Source organism: Stegostoma tigrinum, chromosome 46 (genome assembly GCF_030684315.1).
Source record: "Stegostoma tigrinum isolate sSteTig4 chromosome 46, sSteTig4.hap1, whole genome shotgun sequence".
Taxonomy (NCBI): Eukaryota; Metazoa; Chordata; class Chondrichthyes; order Orectolobiformes; family Stegostomatidae; genus Stegostoma; species Stegostoma tigrinum.
Window position 1 is genome coordinate 5,097,484 of NC_081399.1, and position 19,831 is coordinate 5,117,314.

Genomic DNA, 19,831 nt, shown 5'->3' on the forward strand with positions numbered 1-19,831 from the left:
GCTTCGGGTAACTGGCCAGCATTGACAAGTTCGGCCGAAGGGTCTGTTCCTGTGCTATGTGACGATATGGGTCCAAAGCAGATGGAGTGAGACTGCAGCTCTCATGGGGTGGCGGGCAGAACGGCCGAGCCGTATTGCTGTGTTTGCAGCTGGGCAACGGGCGGATGCACAGAAAGATCCCAGTGAGGTGGCACAGACGACTCAAGTCATTCAGACGATGGCAGGGTCACAATCACGTGAATGGGGAGAGCACAGCGTTCCCTTTTACAACTCCCTGAGGAAGAGTAGGGGGACACTCATTGAACAAACTCCCTGAGGGGAAGGCTCCTGAACCTGAGCCCCCGTTTGCCAACCCGGCCCGGGTTTTTGCGAATGTTTCAGCGTAAATTTCTTGCATTCCCACTTATCGTCCCTGTTTGTCATTTAGTGTTTTTGGGGGGTGTGGGGAGGGGGCGCAGTTTGGTCGGAATTCCGTTCTCCATGTAAAACCAAGGGGCTTGATGACAACTTTCAGTGCTGCGGATAGACTAATGCACAATGAGGTTGTCCCTGGCGCGGGGGGGGGGGGGGTGGGCACAGGGAGAGAGAATCACGTACCACTCCGTCCTGTTGCTCCGGGACCTCGCCACGACAAGGGGCATTTCCAAAGGGGTCTCCCGAAACCGTCTCGGCTGGAGAGGGTTACAGAGATAGGGAGGGGGTGTAGGGGCTGGAGGGGGTTACAGAGATAGGGAGGGGGTGTAGGGGCTGGAGGGGGTTACAGAGATAGGGAGGGGGTGTAGGGGCTGGAGGGGGTTACAGAGATAGGGAGGGGGTGTAGGGGCTGGAGGGGGTTACAGAGATAGGGAGGGGGTGTAGGGGATGGAGGGGGTTACAGAGATAGGGAGGGGGTGTAAAGGTTGGAGGGGGTTACAGAGATAGGGAGGGGGTGTAGAGGCTGGTGGGGGCTACAGAGAGAGGGAGGGGATGGAGGGGGTTACAGAGATAGGGAGGGGGTGTAGGGGTGTATGGGGTTACAGAAATAGGGAGGGGGTGTAGGGGCTGGAGGGGGTTACAGAGATAGGGAGGGGGTATAGGGGCTGGAGGGTGTTACAGAGATAGGGAGGGCGTGAACGGGCTTGAGGGGGGAAAAAAGAAAGCTGGAGAAGGGGCTGAATGGCCTCCTCCTGTTCCCTGTGTAATAGGCTGGAGAAGGGGCTGAATGGCCTCCTCCTGTTCCCTGTGTAACAGGCTGGAGAAGGGGCTGACTGGCCTCCTGCTGTCCCCCTGTGTAACAGGTTGGAGAAGGGGCTGAATGGCCTCCTCCTGTTCCCTGTGTAACAGGCTGGAGAAGGGCCTGAATGGCCTCCTGCTGTTCCCTGTGTAACAGGCTGGAGTAGGGGCTGAATGGCCTCCTGACCCCTGTGTAACAGGTTGGAGAAGGAGCTGAATGGCCTCCTGTCCCCTGTGTAACAGGTTGGAGAAGGAGCTGAATGGCCTCCTCCTACTGTTCCCTGTGTAACAGGCTGGAGAAGGGGCTGAATGGCCTCCTGCTGTTCCCTGTGTAACAGGCTGGAGAAGCGGCTGAATGGCGTCCTCACACTGTTTCCCCTGTAAAAGGCGGGAGAAGGGGCTGAATGGCCTCTTGCTGTTCCCTGTGTAACAGGCTGGGGAAGGGGCCGAATAGCCTCCTGACCCCTGTGTAACCAGCTGGAGAAGGGGCTGAATGGCCTCCTGCTGTTCCCTGTGTAACAGGCTGGAGAAGGGGCCGAATGGCCTCCTGACCCCTGTGTAACAGGCTGGAGAAGGGGCTGAATGGCCTCCTGCTGTTCCCTGTGTAACAGGCTGGAGAAGGGGCTGAATGGCCTCCTGCTGTTCCCTGTGTAACAGGCTGGGGAAGGGGCTGAATGGCCTCCTGCTGTCCCCAGTGTAACAGGCTGGGGAAGGGGCTGAATGGCGTCCTGCTGTCCCCCTGTGTAACAGACTGGGGAAGGGGCTGAATGGCCTCCTGACCCCTGTGTAACAGGCTGGAGAAGGGGCCGAATGGCCCCCTGCTGTTCCCTGAGTAACAGGCTGGAGAACGGGCTGAATGGCCTTCTGACCCCTGTGTAACAGGTTGGAGAAGGGGCTGAATGGCCTCCTGCTGTTCCCCTGTGTAACTGGCTGCAGACGCGGTTGAATGGCCTCCTGCTGTTCCCCGTGTAACAGGCTGGAGAATGGGCTGAATGGTCTCCTGCGGTTCCCTGAGTAACAGGCTGGAGAACGGGCTGAATGGCCTCCTGACCCCTGTGTAACAGGTTGGAGAAGGGGCTGAATGGCCATCTGCTGTTCCCTGTGTAACACGCTGGGGAATGGGCTGAATGGCGTCCTGCTGTCCCCCTGTGTAACAGGCTGGGGAAGGGGCTGAATGGCCTCCTGACCCCTGTGTAACAGGCCGGAGAAGGGGCCGAATGGCCCCCTGCTGTTCCCTGAGTAACAGGCTGGAGAACGGGCTGAATGGCCTTCTGACCCCTGTGTAACATGTTGGAGAAGGGGCTGAATGGACTCCTGCTGTTCCCCTGTGTAACAGGCTGCAGACGCGGCTGAATGGCCTCCCGCTGTTCCCTGTGTAACAGCCTGGAGAAGGGGCTGAATGGCCTCCCGCTGTTCCCCTGTGTAACAGGCTGGAGAAGGGGCTGAATGGCCTCTTGCTGCCCCCCTGTGTAACAGGCTGGAGAAGGGGCTGAATGGCCTCCTGCTGTCCCCCTGTGTAACAGGCTGGGGAAGGGGCTGAATGGCCTCCTGCTGTCCCCCGTGTAACAGACTGGAGAAGGGGCTGAATGGCCTCCCGCTGTTCCCTGTGTAACAGGCTGGAGAAGGGGCTGAATGGCCTCCCGTTGTTCCCTGTGTAACAGGTTGGAGAAGGGGCTGAATGGCCTCCTGCTGCCCCCCTGTGTAACAGGCTGGAGAAGGGGCTGAATGGCCTCCTGCTGTTTCCTGTGTAACAGGTTGGAGAAGGGGCTGAATGGCCTCCTGCTGCCCCCCTGTGTAACAGGTTGGAGAAGGGGCTGAATGGCCTCCTGCTGTTCCCTGTGTAACAGGCTGGATAAGGGGCTGAATGGCCTCCTGCTGCCCCCCTGTGTAACAGGCTGGAGAAGGGGCTGAATGGCCTCCTGCTGTCCCCCTGTGTAACAGGCTGGGGAAGGGGTGACCCTGTTGCCGCAGGTTGCGGGGTCTCTCTCTGTGACGGTGTGACCTGCCGATGCTGGAGAATCGGGGATCACCAGGTGTGGGGCCTCGGCCCGAAACGTCCTCTTCCCTGCCCCTGGGATGGTGCTTGTCCGACCCTTTGTCCACAAGGTGTGGGGCTGGATGGACACAGCAGGTCAAGCAGCATCAGAGGAGCAGGGAGGCTGAGGTTTCAGGCCTGGACCCTTCATCAGAAATGGGCGAGGGGGAAGGGGGTTCTGAAATAAATAGAGAGAGAGGGTGAGACGGATAGAAGATGGATAGAGGAGAAGATAGGTGGAGAGGAGACAGACAGGTCAGAGAGGCGGGGATGGAGCCAGTAAAGGTGAGTGTAGGTGGGGAGGTAGGGAGGGGATAGGTCAGCCCAGGGAGGATGGACAGGTCAAGGGAGGGGGATGAGGTGTAGGTATGAGATGGGGATGGGGCTTGGGGTGGGAGGAAGGGATGGGTGAGAGGAAGAACAGGTTAGGGAGGCAGAGACAGGCTGGACTGGTTTGGGATGCAGTGGGTGGGGGGGACGATCTGGGCTGGTTTTGGGATGTGGTGGGGGGAGGGGAGATTTTGAAACTGGTGAAGTCCACATTGATACCATTAGGCTGCAGGGTTCCCAGGCGGAATATGAGTTGCTGTTCCTGCAACCTTCGGGTGGCATCATTGTGGCACTGCAGGAGGTGTGGGGACAAGTGTAGCATTTCCTGCGGTTGCAGGGGAAGGTGCCGGGTGTGGTGGGGTTGGAGGGCAGTGTGGAGCGAACAAGGGAGTCACGGAGAGAGTGGTCTCTCCGGAAAGCAGACAGGGGAGGGGATGGAAAAATGTCTTGGGTGGTGGGGTCGGATTGTAAATGGCGGAAGTGTCGGAGGATGATGCGTTGTATCCGGAGGTTGGTGGGGTGGTGTGTGAGAACGAGGGGGATCCTCTTTGGGCGGTTGTGGCGGGGGTGGGGTGTGAGGGATGTGTTGGGGAAATACGGGAGACGCGGTCAAGGGCGTTCTCGACCACTGTGGGGGGGGAGGTTGCGGTCCTTGAAGAACGTGGACATCTGGGATGTGCGGGAGTGGAATGTCTTATCGTGGGAGCAGATGCGGCGGAGGCGGAGGAATTGGGAATAGGGGATGGAATTTTTGCAGGAGGGTGGGTGGGAGGAGGTGTATTCTAGGTAGCTGTGGGAGTTGGTGGGCTTGAAATGGACATCAGTTACAAGCTGGTTGCCTGAGATGGAGACTGAGAGGTCCAGGAAGGTGAGGGATGTGCTGGAGATGGCCCAGGTGAACTTAAGGTTGGGGTGGAAGGTGTTGGTGAAGTGGATGAACTGTTCGAGCTCCTCTGGGGAGCAAGAGGCGGCGCCGATACAGTCATCAATGTACCGGAGGAAGAGTTGGGGTTTGGGGTCTGTGTAGGTGCAGAAGAGGGACTGTTCCACGTAACCTACAAAGAGGCAGGCATAGCTGGGGCCCATGCGGGTGCCCATGGCCACCCCCTTAGTCTGTAGGAAGTGGGAGGAATCGAAAGAGAAGTTGTTGAGGGTGAGGACGAGTTCGGCGGATGAGGGTGTCGGTGGAGGGGGACTGGTCGGGCCTGCGGGACAGGAAGAAGCGGAGGGCCTTTAGGCCATCTGCATGCGGAATGCAGGTGTATAGGGACTGGACGTCCATGGTGAATATGAGGTGTTGGGGGCCAGGGAATTGGAAGTCCTGGAGGAGGTCGAGGGCGTGGGTGGTGTCACGGATGTAGGTAGGGAGTTCCTGGACCAAAGGGGAGAAAATGGAGTCCAGATAGGTGGAGACGAGTTCGGTGGGGCAGGAGCGGATGGGTTTGTGGATTTTGGGAAGGAGACAGAAGCGGGCAGTGCGGGGTTGGGGAACGATGAGGTTGGACGCTTTGGGTGGGAGGGGGTCAGAGATTGTGGCTGCGATGCTGTTCCGTATTAACCAGCCTTGCAAGGAAAGCGAATCAGATTGAAAATAGCAAGCCTGCAGGTCAGGTCCCCGACTGTAAAACACTCTCAGCGACTCGACACAACGGCAGTGTGGTTCATCTCGACACCAGCCGAGAAATGACTTAACCCCCGCCTCCCTCCCAGCCCCCTCCCCCGGCCCCGAAACAGCCCTCAAATAAAGAAAAGGTCAGAAAATAACGAGACTGCACCCACGTCAACTATTTATTGAGCAGTAGAAATGGCTTCCGGCATTCATACAAAAACGGTGGCTCCGCGCACGTCTTGATGGAGCGACTGCAGCTCGGCCCGGCCGTTCGCACTGAACTGATTTCTCCACAGCCTGTCAGGGTGTGAAGATAGAACAGAAACTCAGGACCCCGGGTGTAAAAAGGGAGAACGAGCCCTTGGAGGAAGCTCCCCGGACCTGCCGCCGGATCCCAGCTGAAGGTGAGACTGGTCAGAGTGCCTTCGCAGAACGAAGCTCGACCTGACAGACTCAAGTTTGTGGCGTGTCTAATCTCACTGGGATCATAGTCACCGAATATATTCCCAAGGGGCAGCCCCTGCTTTCCTTTAACAAAAAGAGCAATGATTAATCAAACACAGAAGGATGCAAAACATCTTACAGCAAAAATTCGACTGGGGCCACCACGTAAATGAAGCAGCTACAACGGCAGGTCAGAAGCTAGAAATAGTGAACAGAATAACTCACCTCTTATCTAAGTTATTCTGTGCACTATTTCTAGCTTCTGACCTGCTCTTGTAGCTGCTGCATTTATAAGGCTATGCCAGATGAATTTCTGGTGTAAAGTATTTTGTGTCCTTCTGTGTCCGACAATCATTGCTCTTTGTTAAAAACTAGGACAAGGGCCATTCCCTTGGGAATGTGTTCCGTGACCGATCACTGTGATTAAACATGTTCCAACAAAAAACAAACTCGCCCCTGGAAGGGCTTCAGAACCAACAAACACTCAAGAAGCTTGACACCATCCAGGACAAAGCAGCCGCCACCGCTCCCTCCTACCCCCGCCACCCCGCTCGATTGGCACCGCGTCCACAAACATCGCGCTCCCTCCCCCTGACGCTCGGTCGCAGCAGTGTGTGCTATCGACAAGACGCTCTGCAGAGATTCACCAAAGACCCTCAGGCAGCACCTTCCAAACCCCACGACCCACTTCCACCCAGAAGGACAAGGGGCAGCAGCTACATGGGACACCACACCTCCCCCCCCCACCCCAGCCGACACCCCTGCACGTTCCCCTCCGAGCCGCTCCCCATCCCGACTTGGAAATACGTCGTGTCGCTGGGTCAGAATCCCTGGAATTCTCTTACTTGGGGGGGCACTGTGGGTCAACCCACAGCACGTGGACTGCAGCGGTTCAAGGAGGCAGCTCACCCCCACCTTCTCAAGCGGCGGGGCGGGGGGGGTGGTGGGGGGAGTGTAATAAATGCCAACAACACCTTCATCCAACAAGAGAACTTTTAAAACAAAGTTCAAGAACTGTTATCATGGTCTTATCGCAGATATCAGAAATAAATATTCAACCTGTTTATCCTCGCAATAAACTTCCTGACACTCAAAGCCCAGTGAAAAGTTCATTCCATGACCAACTGGTCATTCTTCTGACAACTTCTGAATTTGTTTGTGATTGTGTTTAGTGGATCTTTCTTCACAAAACCCTGAAACTTTTTTCTTTATTCGTTCACAGGATGAGGGTGTCGCTGACCAGGGCATCATTTATTGCCCATCCCTAATTGCCCCGGAGGGCAGTTAAGAGTCAGCCACGTTGCTGTGGGTCTGAAGTCACATGGAGGCCCAGACCAGGTAAGGGATGGCAGTTTCCTTCCCTAAAGAACATGTGACGCAGCTTGGCATTTACCGGCTTGGCATTCCGTCTTCCTGTCGGATTTCTTAAATCTTCTGCAACTTCTCTTGGTGCTTTCTTAGCCAAACTGTGCTCCTGTTCCTCTGCCCCGACTGTTGCGGAGACAGCTAAATTGCATCGTCACTGGTGCAAATGTTTTCGGTCTGACTTGCCTCTCACTGAAAGAAAACTGCCCGTTTGCTCGACTTCTGCGTCGGTCCAATTTTCCCAACATAGTCCACTTCTGTCGCTAACCTTCAGACACTTTGATGCTTGGGGACAGTCCAATTTCTTCCACTCACTTCCACCTCTTTTTTGCTTTTGCTGGATTTCCTACATCCAGCAGCTTCAATCCCAGCTGAGACAACCGAACATACAAAAACTAAATCCCCTCCCCGCCCTGAGAAAGGTTCACTGCACCCAAAATGTTAACTGATTTCACCCTCCACAGACCTGCTGAGCGTTTCTGGCAACTTCTGTTGGGTTTGTTTTTTGCCCTTCGGCTGTGTGAGCCTGACTCCATCCATCCCCTGCTTCTCTTGCCCTCATTTCAAAGAAAAAGGAAGAGAAATTGAACTGTAAGTGTGAGGATGAATGCACCTACCAGAGGTATCTCAGGCTTTTGCAGCTGTCTACCAGATGGCTGAAAGCAGGGATGGACTGGTCACTGAAGCTGTTCCTGTTCAAATATAGTGCTTTCAACTTTTGGTTCCTACTGAGGGCTGAGGCTAGTTCCTTGGCGCATGAGTCTTGGAGACCGTTGTCATCGAGCCTGCAAAATCATCAAGGTGAAGGCAGGAAGTTAAAGGTAGAGACACATCCTGGTGACTCTCATACACTCCCTTAAAACGCACGCTCCCTCCTTTGTCACAGAAATACTACAGCGAATTACTCAGTCTCCCGTGCCCACCTTCCCAATCCACACACACCTCCATCCACAAGGAGGAGAGCATGATTCATATATCTCTCACACAGACACTCTCTCTCTCTTTCTCACTCTCTCTCCTGGTAGGCTCCCCTACTTCTGTCTTCATCTCTTTCATGCTCTGACACTCCTGTCTTTCCCTGGTTATCATCTTGTTTGCACCCCCACCCCCCCCCCCCCCCCCCGCCTCAAAATGTGCCATTCAGCTTTAGTTCACCGGTATTGTAGAGCTTTCGTAAACAAATTTGGGCTCGATCCTATCGTTTCCTCCCTAACCCACTTCCCTATTTTCTACACACAAACTGACGTTTTCCCAGCCACAATCAGCCGTGAGGAAGGGTCTCCGGACCCGGAACGTTAACTGTGATGTTCTCCCCCCTCACAGATGCTGCCACACCTGCTGAGCTTTTTTTTTTAAGATTAGATTCCCTGCAGTGTGGAAACAGGTCCTTCGGCCCAACAAGCCCACACCGCCCCTTGGAGCATCCCACCCACACCCATCCCCCTATAACCCACACACCCCTGAACACTACGGGGAATTTAGCATGGCCGATCCACCTAGCCTGCACATCTTTGGACTGTGGGAGGAAACCGGAGCACCCGGAGGAAACCCACACAGACACAGGGAGAATGTGCAAACTCCACACAGACAGTCACCCGAGGCCGGAATCGAACCCGGGTCCCTGGCACTGTGAGTCTGCAGTGCTAACCACTGAGCCACCGTGCCGCCCTTTTCCAGCAATTTCTGTTTTCTGTCCCTGATTTACAGCGTCCGCAGTTCTTTCGGTTTTTAAATTTGGTTAGTGAGCATTGGGCTTTGAGATTGATTAAGTAACACTGTCAGAGAGCCAGCACATAGCCATGGTGTACTGAATGGCTTTCCCATCATTATTAAATGTTTCACCTATTGCCCCCCACTCAGTCTTCTCCAGCATTCCATTCCTTGTACACCTTAATATTCTGTTACTGGTTCTGGACCCTTTCCTTTCAAGTGACGGGGTCAACGAATCATTTGGCAACTGGACCTCTTAACTGCTCATCAATGCGAAACCTGGGTTTCTTCATTCCTTCTGAAATTCCTCCACACCCAACAGCACCCCTATTGATGATTTAACCCAACAACCAATCGATGATTAAAACCCGTGACCAATTGATCATTTGATCCAGTGGCAATACATGCTGGACCCAGGCACCAATGCCCAAACACTCCACGAGTGAAGAATGAAAAATAAGCAGTAGACTCACTCCAGTTTCTGGATCTGACAGGCTGGTGCCCTCAGAGCTGTACACAGCCTCCTCAATCCCACGGTGCTGAGCCGATTGTAACTCAGACTGAGCTGCGTGAGCGAACGGTTTGCGCTGAGTACTTGAGTCAACGGCAGTGTGCACAGGGCTGTCAGCTTGTTATTGCCGAGCCTGAAGAGAGACGGATCTGAGAGTGCGAGGCAGAGACAGGCAAATAGGCTGCTTCTTCAAATCAAAACTGTGCTTCAGTGGGGGCCCAGTGCACGCGTGCGTGTGTGTGGCTAACAAAATCATAGCATCCCCAAAGCGTGGAACCAGGCCATTCAGCCCAACACATCCACGCTGAACCTCTGAACATTCCACCCAGACCTATAATCCACCCTAACCCACACATCCCTGGGCACTACGGGACAATTTAGCACGGCCAACCCACCCTAACCCTCACATCCCTGGGGACTACGGGACAATTTAGCACGGCCAACCCACCCTAACCTGCACATCCCTGGGCACTATGGGACAATTTAGCACGGCCAACCCACCCTAACCCGCACATCCCTGGGACACTATGGGACAATTTAGCACGGCCAACCCACCCTAACCCTCACATCCCTGGGACACTATGGGACAATTTAGCACGGCCAACCCACCCTAACCCTCACATCCCTGGGACACTATGGGACAATTTAGCACGGCCAACCCACCCTAACCCTCACATCCCTGGGACACTATGGGACAATTTAGCACGGCCAACCCACCCTAACCTGCACATCCCTGGGCACTATGGGACAATTTAGCACGGCCAACCCACCCTAACCCTCACATCCCTGGGACACTATGGGACAATTTAGCACGGCCAACCCACCCTAACCCTCACATCCCTGGGACACTATGGGACAATTTAGCACGGCCAACCCACCCTAACCCTCACATCCCTGGGACACTATGGGACAATTTAGCACGGCCAACCCACCCTAACCCTCACATCCCTGGGACACTATGGGACAATTTAGCACGGCCAATCCACCCTAACCTGCACATCCCTGGGCACTATGGGACAATTTAGCACGGCCAATCCACCCTAACCCGCACATCCCTGGGCACTATGGGACAATTTAGTAAACCCAAGCAGACGTGGGGAGAAGGTGCAAACTCCCACACAGACAGTCGCCCGAGGGTGGGATCGAACTGGGGTCCCTGGTGCCGTGAGGCAGCGGTGCTGATCACTGAACCACCCTATGAGCCACCCCAGCCGCAGCCTGGGCCTTGAACCCTGAGGTTAAGAGGCACATGCCCTCCTGACTGAGCTAGCCAGGCCTGGGGCGGGGTGGAGGGGGGTGCTTGGCTGAATCTCAACGAGTTCCCAATTGGGTCCCAGCAGGAGCGTTGTCTTCCCTTCCATGGGAGCCATTGGGACAACGTCAAGGGCTCATGGAATTGGAGGGGCAGAGATTGACCGGAATGGTAAGAGGGGAGAGGGCTCTCGGCCCCACGTGGAGATCCCAGAGACTGTTCCCCTCCCAGAAGGAAAGGTCAAAGGTGAGTTTCCATGGAGACTTCCGGATTGCGACAGGATGTTGATTCAAAAGAGACGGGCGAAAACGGGTTTCCAGAAGCGGGAGTGGGGAACTGGAGGAGATGGTTTGGTTGGGTGGGGTGGCGGCGGTGGGGGGGTGCGGAGGGTGCTTGGTGGGCACGGGTAGATGAGGGTGCAAGTGGGGTTGGTGGGTGGAGCGGGGTTGTGGGGGGGCCGGGGTTGGGGAGTGTGTGGGTGTGGCAGGTGCGTAGTGGGGTCGGTGTTTGTTTGGGGGAGCGGGGCTGTGGCGGGGTGCAGATTTGGGTGGGGTTGGTATTTGGTGGGGGGTGCGGGTTTGGTTGGGGGAGTGCGGTTGTTGGGGGCAAGTGGTGTTAGGGGAGAGCGGGTTGGTGGGGAGAGCGGGATTGGCATTGGTCAGGGAACCGGGTTTGAGGGGGGCATAGGGTTGGTTTCTGGTCGGGGAGCGGGGTTGGTGTTTGGTGGGGGGTGCGAGGTCGGTGTTTGGGGTTGGAGAGGGGTCGGTGTTTGGGGATGGAGAGGGGTCGGTGTTTGGTTGGGGGGGTGTGGGGTCGGTGTTTGGGGATGGAGAGGGGTTGGTGTTTGGTTGGGGGGGAGCGGGGTTGGTGTTTGGTGGGGGGTGCGGGGTCGGTGCTTGGGGATGGAGAGGGGTCGGTGTTTGGGGATGGAGAGGGGTTGGTGTTTGGTCGGGGGGGAGCGGGGTCGGTGTTTGGTTGGGGGGGGCAGCGTGGTCGGGGGGGAGCGGGGTCGGTTTTGGCTGGGGGCGCGGGGTCGGTGTTTGGTGAGGGGGGAGCGGGGTCGGTGTTTGGTGGTGGGGGGAGCGGGGTCAGTGTTTGGTGGGGGGAGTGGGGTCGGTGCTTGGTGGGGGTGGGAATGGGGGTTGGTGTTTGATGGGGGGAGCGAGGTTGGTGTTTGATGCGGGAGCGGGGTCGGTGTTTGGTGGTGGGGGGAGCGGGGTCAGTGATTGATAGGGGGAGCGGGGTTGGTGGGGGGGAGCGGGGTCAGTGTTTGGTGTGGGGGGAGCGGGGTCGGTGATTGATGGGGGAGCGGGGTTGGTGTTTGGTGGGGGGGAGCGGGGTCGGTGTTTGGCGATGGAGAGGGGTTGGTGTTTGGTTGGGGGGGAGCGGGGTCGGTGTTTGATGGAGGGAGCGAGGTCAGTGTTTGGTGGGGGGAGCGGGGTCAGTGTTTGATGGGGGGAGCGAGGTCGGCGTTTGGTGGGGGGAGCGGGGTCAGTGTTTGATGGGGGGAGCGAGGTCGGTGTTTTGTGGGGGGGGAGCGGGGTCAGTGATTGATGGGGGGAGCGAGGTCGGTGTTTGGGGATGGAGAGGGGTTGGTGTTTGGTTGGGGGGGAGCGGGGTCCGTGTTTGATGGGGGGAGCGAGGTCAGTGTTTGGTGGGGGGAGCGGGGTCAGTGATTGATGGGGGGAGCGGGGTTGGTGTTTGGTGGGGGGGAGCGGGGTCGGTGTTTGGGGATGGAGAGGGGTTGGTGTTTGGTTGGGGGGGAGCGGGGTCGGTGTTTGATGGAGGGAGCGAGGTCAGTGTTTGGTGGGGGGAGCGGGGTCAGTGTTTGATGGGGGGAGCGAGGTCGGTGTTTGGTGGGGGGAGCGGGGTCAGTGTTTGATGGGGGGAGCGAGGTCGGTGTTTTGTGGGGGGGGAGCGAGGTCGGTGTTTGGGGATGGAGAGGGGTTGGTGTTTGGTTGGGGGGGAGCGGGGTCGGTGTTTGATGGGGGGAGCGAGGTCAGTGTTTGGTGGGGGGAGCGGGGTCAGTGATTGATGGGGGGAGCGAGGTCGGTGTTTGGGCGGGGGGGAGCGGGGTCGGTGTTTGATGGGGGGAGCGAGGTCAGTGTTTGGTGGGGGGAGCGGGGTCAGTGTTTGATGGGGGAGCGAGGTCAGTGTTTGGTGTGGGGGGAGCGGGGTCGGTGATTGATGGGGGGAGCGGGGTCGGTGTTTGGTGGTGGGGGGAGCGGGGTCGGTGATTGATAGGGGGAGCGGGGTTGGTGGGGGGGGAGCGGGGTCAGTGTTTGTGTGGGGGGAGCGGGGTCGGTGATTGATAGGGGGAGCGGGGTTGGTGTTTGGTGGGGGGGGACCGGGGTCGGTGTTTGGTGGGTGGGGAGCGGCCATTTCGGCGAGAAAGGAGGCTCGCAGCCAGAACCGTCGAGGAACAGCATTGTTCAGGGCTGACATGGCTTTGAAGGCCGAGTGGCCACTTTCTGAGCGGCCTCTTGTCGCCCTGGGCCCCGCGAGATTGTCTCTTCCCCAGGGCATGCTGGGACACATAGTCAGGGCAGGCAGATTGAAATCGGATTCCAATTGGTCGCCCTCTCTACTGTCTGCTGGAGGTGATTCGAAGGGCTGAATGGCCTCCTCCTATCCCCTGTGTAACAGCCTGGAGAAGGGGCTAAATGGTCTCCTCCTGTCCCCTGTGTAACAGCCTGGAGAAGGGGCCGAATGGCCTCCTGTTCCCTGTGTAACAGCCTGGAGAAGGGGCCGAATGGCCTCCTGTTCCCTATGTAACAGCCTGGAGAAGGGGGCCGAACGGCCTCAGCGGACGGTGTACTCACTGACCTGAGGGTGCGAAGCCTGCAGTCGGGTCTGATGAGGGCCGCGCAGAGCTGCGAGACCCCCGGGTCGCCCAGCCGGTTGTGGTCGAGGTCCAGCTCGGTGAGCGAGCGGTTGGCGGAGAGAGCCCAGGTCAGGTTCCTGACGCCCGCGCTGGTCACCCCCGTCCCGCACAGCCTGAGGGAGACAACACGCCCCGGGGTGGGGAGTCACTCACAAGGAAAACACTGCCAGACGGCACTGAGCCCCGGAACGGCGGCCCGCCTCCCTCTTCCCGAGGCCGGGATCCTTCAGGCGGCCCGTCGGGTCCCGAGATTCCCGGGACGGGTCGAGATCCCCCCCACCATCCAGCTCTCCATGCACCTGGAATCACAGCCCCCACCTGCTTATTCACTCCTTTCGAAGGGGTAGAAAGGTGGGGGTTGCAGGTTTTGGGGACGTTACGCACCCTGTTGTTCCCCTGTATCAGAGGGATGGGCACTACCCCCCCCACCCAGAGAACCCAACTCACCCCCAACACCTGGCCCCGGTGCTGGCATTTGAAGCCGTCATCCGCGGGGCGTTAGCTGCACTGCAGGCGCGGCCATGTTACGGCTGCTCAGATGTCTCGTGGGAGGCCATTCAGCCCCCCGGCTCTGCCCTGCCAGGAATCTGTGGCCTGGCTTCACAGTCCCACCCTTGGCCCCTACCCCTTGGGATCCCTCGCTCGACGTAGGCTTGCGCATCTCAGAGATCGAGTCGGCGACTGGATCCCCTTTTGACCGTGTGGAATTGGCATATAACACTCTGGTCGCGGGGAACGGAATCCCATCGGCGCAGCCCCATCCCTATGATCCCAAAATACAGCCCTGAGCCAGTGACAGAGATTAAACTTTTATCCAGCATTTATTGACCCCTCCCGTCCCTAGTTGCCCCCTTGAGAAGGCGGTGGTGAGCTGCCCCCTTGAACTCCTGCAGTCCACGTGCTAGGGATCGACCCTTGGGAAGGGATTTCCAGGATTTTCACCCAACAACTGCGATCTGTATTCCTAATTCTGAGCGACACCGAGCGCTCTTTTTTTAAAGAACTTCATTCACGGGACAAGGGAGTTGCTGACCGGGCAGCATTTACTGCCCCATCCCTAATTGCCCCAGAGGGCAGTTCAGATCCGACCACGTTGCTGTGGGCCTGGAGTCACGTGTAGGCCCAGACCAGGGAAGGATGGCAGTTTCCTTCCCTCATGGACATGAGTGAACCAGATGGGTTTTTCCAAAAAAAAATACTTTTTTGAATTCCAATTCCGTGACCTACCATGATTTGAACCTACGATCCCAGAAAATGACCCTGACCTCTAGATTTACGATCCAGCGATAATACCATCCACCTGAAGCCCCATCCCCACTTCCTACCTATTCACCTCATCCCGGCTCTCCTGACCTGTCTGTCCTCCCTGGACTGACCTATCCCCTCCCTACCTCCCACCAACCTTTACTGGCTCCATCCCCACCTCTTTGACCTGTCTGTTTCGTCTCCACCTATCTTCTCCTCTATCCCATGTATCTGCTGCCCCTTGTCCTTCTGGATGGAAGTGGGTCGTGGGGTTTGGAAGGTGCTGCCTGAGGGTCTTTGGTGAATCTCTGCAGAGCGTCTTGTCGATGGCACACACTGCTGCGACTGAGCGTTGGTGGGGGAGGGAGTGGGATGTTTGTGGATGTGGTGCCAATCGAGAGGGGGCTGCTTTGTCCTGGATGGTGTCGAGCTTCTTAAGTGTTGTTGGGGCTGCCCCCATCAGGGGCAAGTGGGGAGTATCCCATCACCCTCCTGCCTTGTGCCTTGTAGATGGTGGGACAGGCTTTGTGGGGAGACAGGACGGGAGTCACTCGCTGCAGGATTCCCAGCCTCTGACCTGCTCTCATAGCCGCTGTGTTTATGTGGTGGGTCCAGGAGAGTTTCTGGTCAATGGTAGCCCCCAGGATGTGGGTAGTGGGGGGGTTCAGTGATGGTAACACCATTGAATGTCAAGGGGCAGTGGTTAGATTATCATTTATTGGTGATGGGCACAGCCTGGGCATTTGTGTGGCGCGAATGTTAATAGTATGAATGAGAGAGTAGACTGAATTCTTGCCTTTCCCAGTCGAGGTGCAGATTCTAGGAGCCTGGTGGGGGAGGGTAGCGATGTGGGAGCTTAACGGGAATTTGGTGGGACCACAGCTGGCGCTGTGTGTGTGTGTGTGTGTGTGTGTGTGTGTGTGTGTGTGTGTGTGTGTGTGTGTGTGTGTGTGTGTCGGGTTCTGGCCCCCCTCTCTCTGTGCGAAGGATGGGAATTGTACTGGAGCAGGGTGCGGAGGGAGATTTACCAGGACGTCGCACTGGGATGGAGCGTTTCAGCGAGGGAGAGAGACTGCATTAGCTCAGGTTAGTTTGATTTAGAGCAGGGAAGGCGGGGATCTGATGGGAGGGTGTAAGATTACGAGGGATAGAAAGAAGCTGCTCCCCCTCAATTGAAGCATCAGGAACAAGGCAGGGGTTTGGGTCCACTTTTAAAGCAGAAGGTAGGAGGTTTAGGGAGGATTTGTTCACTGAGAGGGCAATGGGGGTCTGGGGCAGGCAGTATTTAAACAGTTTCTGAGATAGTGGGAACTGCAGATGCTGGAGAATCGGAGATAACAAGGTGTGGAGCTGGATGAACACAGCAGGCCAAGCAGCATCAGAGGGGCAGGAAGGCTGACGTTTCGGGCCTAGACCCTCCTCCACCTGCTCCTATGATGCTGCTTGGCCTGCGGTGCTCAACCAGCTCCACACCTTGTTATCCTGTATTTAAACAGTGTTTGGGTGAGCCCTTGAGGTTGCACAGCATTTGAGGCTTCGGGGCCTGGAGTGGGAAAGTGGGATTGATAGAGTTTTGGTAGTACAGACTCGATGGGCTGAAGGGCCCTTGTTGCACCAGGCAAACATGTGAGCATTTGGAAAACGATCCGCAGCCAATGTAGAATTGAATGGATGATTTAAAAGAAGGACAAAAGCTCAAAATTGCATCGATGGAGACAGGACCGTCGGACTTTATCGCGATGAGTACAAACTCAACGAATTATGCGCTGAGTCCTCAAGTCGTGAGGAAAAGCAGCGAGCGATGTGTATCAATGTTAAATAATACTATGGGAAGGAGGCTAGTCAAAGTATACTGACAGTGACTAAAGGAATGAGGAGTAAAATTTAAATAAAAAACTCAAAGCCAAAAAACAATTCAAAAGTTCAGCTTCCAGCCATCAGACTGAACACTCTAAAGAAGCAAAATGTTTGATAGAATACTATGCTTTCTCCAACACAAGTGATTTATAGAGATATAACAGACCGATGAACTGATTTATGTGAAAAAGCCACGACATCTATAGTTGACGAGATGTGATTTTCACGTTGTGGACGCGTTACCCATAAAACTACAATCATACAGACTCAATTCAGAGAAGGTAACTGCCATCGGTGGGGTCTAGGTCTCGATGCGAGCTGGGACGTGGTGTTTAGGAGTTGATGTCGGTGGTGGGAAGGGGCAGGCCTTGCGGCTGCCTTCTAAGTCTGAGACACTGGAGTGTACAGACCCTGCCTCACACCGAGGGATCCCGTCGCTTACCTCAGGGACTGAATGGTACAGCACCGCCTCCTCAGAGCGTCGCACAGCAGCTTCATCGTAGCCTCTCCGATCTTGTTGTAGCTTAAGCTGAGCAACTGCAATGACTGGTTCTTAAGCACTGCGAACGCGAGGCTTCTGGTTCCGGTTCCCGTCAGCTTGTTGTAGTCGACCCTGTTAGAAAAGTGTGGGTGTTGGGGAGACACTGATCAGGATTGAACAACATGTTTTGGGAGCCCACCCCAACCCTCTGCGTTCAATTGCAGCCTTTTAGACACGGAGAATGCGAGCAGGAGCAGGCCATTCGGCCCGCCGTTGCCGATCTTCTGACACGGCCCCCTGTTCCCAGTTTTCTTCTCCCCCAGACCCTAATATTGTTTTTAGCCCTGGGAAACATTTCCAACTCCTTCCCGAAAAGGGCTCCACGTTCCGTCCTCAGCTGCTTCCTGCGTTTCCCACCCGGGTTCTGCACTCCCCATGTCATGGGGTCACGCGGGACAGAAATAGACCATCGGGCCCATCTAGTCCATGCTGACCATAATCCCAAACTAAGCCAGCCCCCACCTGCCTCCGATTATTATCATTGGGAATGTCCTTGCTGTGTTTGTTCTTTCGAGTCCCATTCGAATGTTGCAGGTTTTCGTGAGATTCTACCTCGTTCTTTCAAAATTCCGGGGAATATAGTTCAAAATGATAGTTCACACCATCATAGAGTCAGCCAGCCCGGAAACAGCCCTTCGGCCCATCCTATCCATGCTGACCGTAGTCCCGAACTAAACCAGTCCCCCTCCCCAGCCTGCGCTCGAGCCCTGTTCTTTCCCACTCATGGTCTTACCCAAATATCCTTCACACTTTGTAACCTGCAACCTCAGGAGCCGCTCTCTGCACGAAGCTGAATTGTCCCTTCATGTCTGCTTTAAGTTTCTCACCTTGAAAAACATGCCCCCCCACCCCCAACTCTTGAAATCTCCCACCTGAGGGAGAAGGCACCTCATGTATACCCCTCATGATGTTACAAACCTCTAGAAAGTCACCCCTCCGCCTCCTAAGCTCCAGTGAAAAAAGCCCCACTCTATCCAGCCTCTCCCTTAAGTTAAGACCTCCGTTCCCGGCAACATCCTGGTAAATCTCTTCCTGAACCCTCTCCAGTTTAATCATATCCTTCCGATAACGGGGAGGACCAGACCCCAGGCACGGTATTTCGGAAGAGACCTCACCCGTTGATAGACCATCCTCCCTCAGAAGTCGTTGAGTCCGAAGGGGAGGGGAGGGGGTAGTGTGTGTCGAGGGACGCAAATTGCCACAGGGCTCAAAGGGTGAAGTGATGGGTATGAGCAGCACACCTGGAGTTGGATCAGAGACAGTGGGAGCTGCAGCTGCTGGAGAATCGGCAATAACACGGTGTAGAGCTGGGTGAACACAACAGGCCAAGCAGCACCAGAGGAGCAGGAAAGGCTGACATTTCGGATCTAGACCTTTCTAGACACCCCAGCCCAGGGGAACCACCTTCCTTGATTCTTAGAGACATTAGGAACTGCAGATGCTGGAGAATCTGAGATACCAAGGTATGGAACTGGATGGACACAGCAGGTCAAGCAGCATCAGAGGAGCAGGAAGGCTGAGGTTTCGGGCCTGGACCCTTCATCAGAAATGGGCGAGGGGGAAGGGGGTTCTGAAATAAATAGAGAGAGAGGGTGAGACGGATAGAAGATGGGTAGAGGAGAAGATAGGTGGAGAGGAGACAGACAGGTCAGAGAGGCGGGGATGGAGCCAGTAAAGGTGAGTGTAGGTGGGGAGGTAGGGAGGGGATAGGTCAGCCCAGGGAGGATGGACAGGTCAAGGGAGGGGGATGAGGTGTAGGTATGAGATGGGGATGGGGCTTGAGGTGGGAGGAGGGGATGGGTGAGAGGAAGAACAGGTTAGGGAGGCAGAGACAGGCTGGGCTGGTTTTGGGATGCAGTGGGGGGAGGGGAGATTTTGAAGCTTGTGAAATCCACATTGATGTTGGTACTTCTCAGTCGGGTTGATGTGGGGGGGGGGGGGCAGGGGGCTGGGTGTCCTCGCTGTGATCAGAGATGATGGGGTCAGTGGGGAGTTATTATTTCCTGCGTTGTTGGGAGGCCTGAGGGCTAGGCTCATCCAGAACAAAGATGGAGCACCTCACATTGATGAGGCGAGGCCTGGAAATATTCCTTTACAGCAGACAGGGAGAAGGGATATCCTGAAGGTCTATCTCCCTGTTCCCTGTGTAACAGGCTGGAGAAGACGTCGAATGGCCTCCTCCCATTCCCTGTATAACAGGCTGGAGAAGGGGGCTGAATGGCCTCCTGCTGATCCCTGTGTGACAGGCTGGAGAAGGGGCTTAATGTCCTCCTGCTGTTCCCTGTGTAACAGGCTGGAGTAGGGGCTGAATGGCCTTCTCCTGGTCTCATGCCTGACCTGAAATTCCTCAGAACAAACCCCCCCACAACAAGTGCGGTGTTTTTGGGATGGAGGTACAGGACCAGCGGGCTGATCAACTGGGTAGGGAGCTCTGGGAGTTCAGATCACTGAGACAGGGTGAAAGCCGGAACATTCTGGAGATAAGAAGCTGGGCGAGCTGCGGCCTAGTAAATTCTCGCAAACCACCGCCCCACCCCGTCCCACTCCGGTTCACGGTCCCCCATTTTGGGGCTGCAAGCCTCAGGCCCTCCCCACGTTGCGGCCTACAGAATGCTAAAATGGCTGACTCTGAACGTACCTCTGGCCCTGGGGTTCAGGGCCTTGTAAAAGGTGGGGGGGGGGGGGGGCGGGCAGCAAATCCCCGTGAACCCCGTGACTCACCAGAGCTCCCGGACGACGCAGGCCGGCTCGCGTAGCGCGGAGCACAGTATTTTCGCTCCCGAGTCTCCCAGGCCGTTCCAGTTCAACCTGCAAACACAACATCGCAGAGCATCCC

The 19,831-nt window shown here is 56.2% G+C and overlaps 1 protein-coding gene across 5 annotated transcripts in view; it reads right to left on the bottom strand.

The window, feature by feature from the left end:
* Positions 1–5,357: 5,357 nt before the first annotated feature.
* LOC125449500 (ribonuclease inhibitor-like) overlaps positions 5,358–19,831 on the bottom strand; it is a 38,707-nt gene continuing 24,233 nt past the window's right edge. For 3 of the 5 annotated variants that reach the window (XM_059642870.1, XM_059642869.1, XM_059642868.1), the window contains exons 6-11: positions 19,717–19,803; positions 16,897–17,067; positions 13,295–13,465; positions 9,179–9,349; positions 7,613–7,780; positions 5,358–5,483 (exon numbers count right to left, since the gene is read on the bottom strand). In XM_059642870.1, the coding sequence (XP_059498853.1) occupies positions 5,396–5,483; positions 7,613–7,780; positions 9,179–9,349; positions 13,295–13,465; positions 16,897–17,067; positions 19,717–19,803 (856 nt within the window). In that variant the 3' untranslated portion in view covers positions 5,358–5,395. The remainder of the gene's footprint in view (positions 5,484–7,612; positions 7,781–9,178; positions 9,350–13,294; positions 13,466–16,896; positions 17,068–19,716; positions 19,804–19,831) is intronic. The other 2 variants (XM_048525307.2, XM_059642871.1) reach the window with 2 other exon arrangements.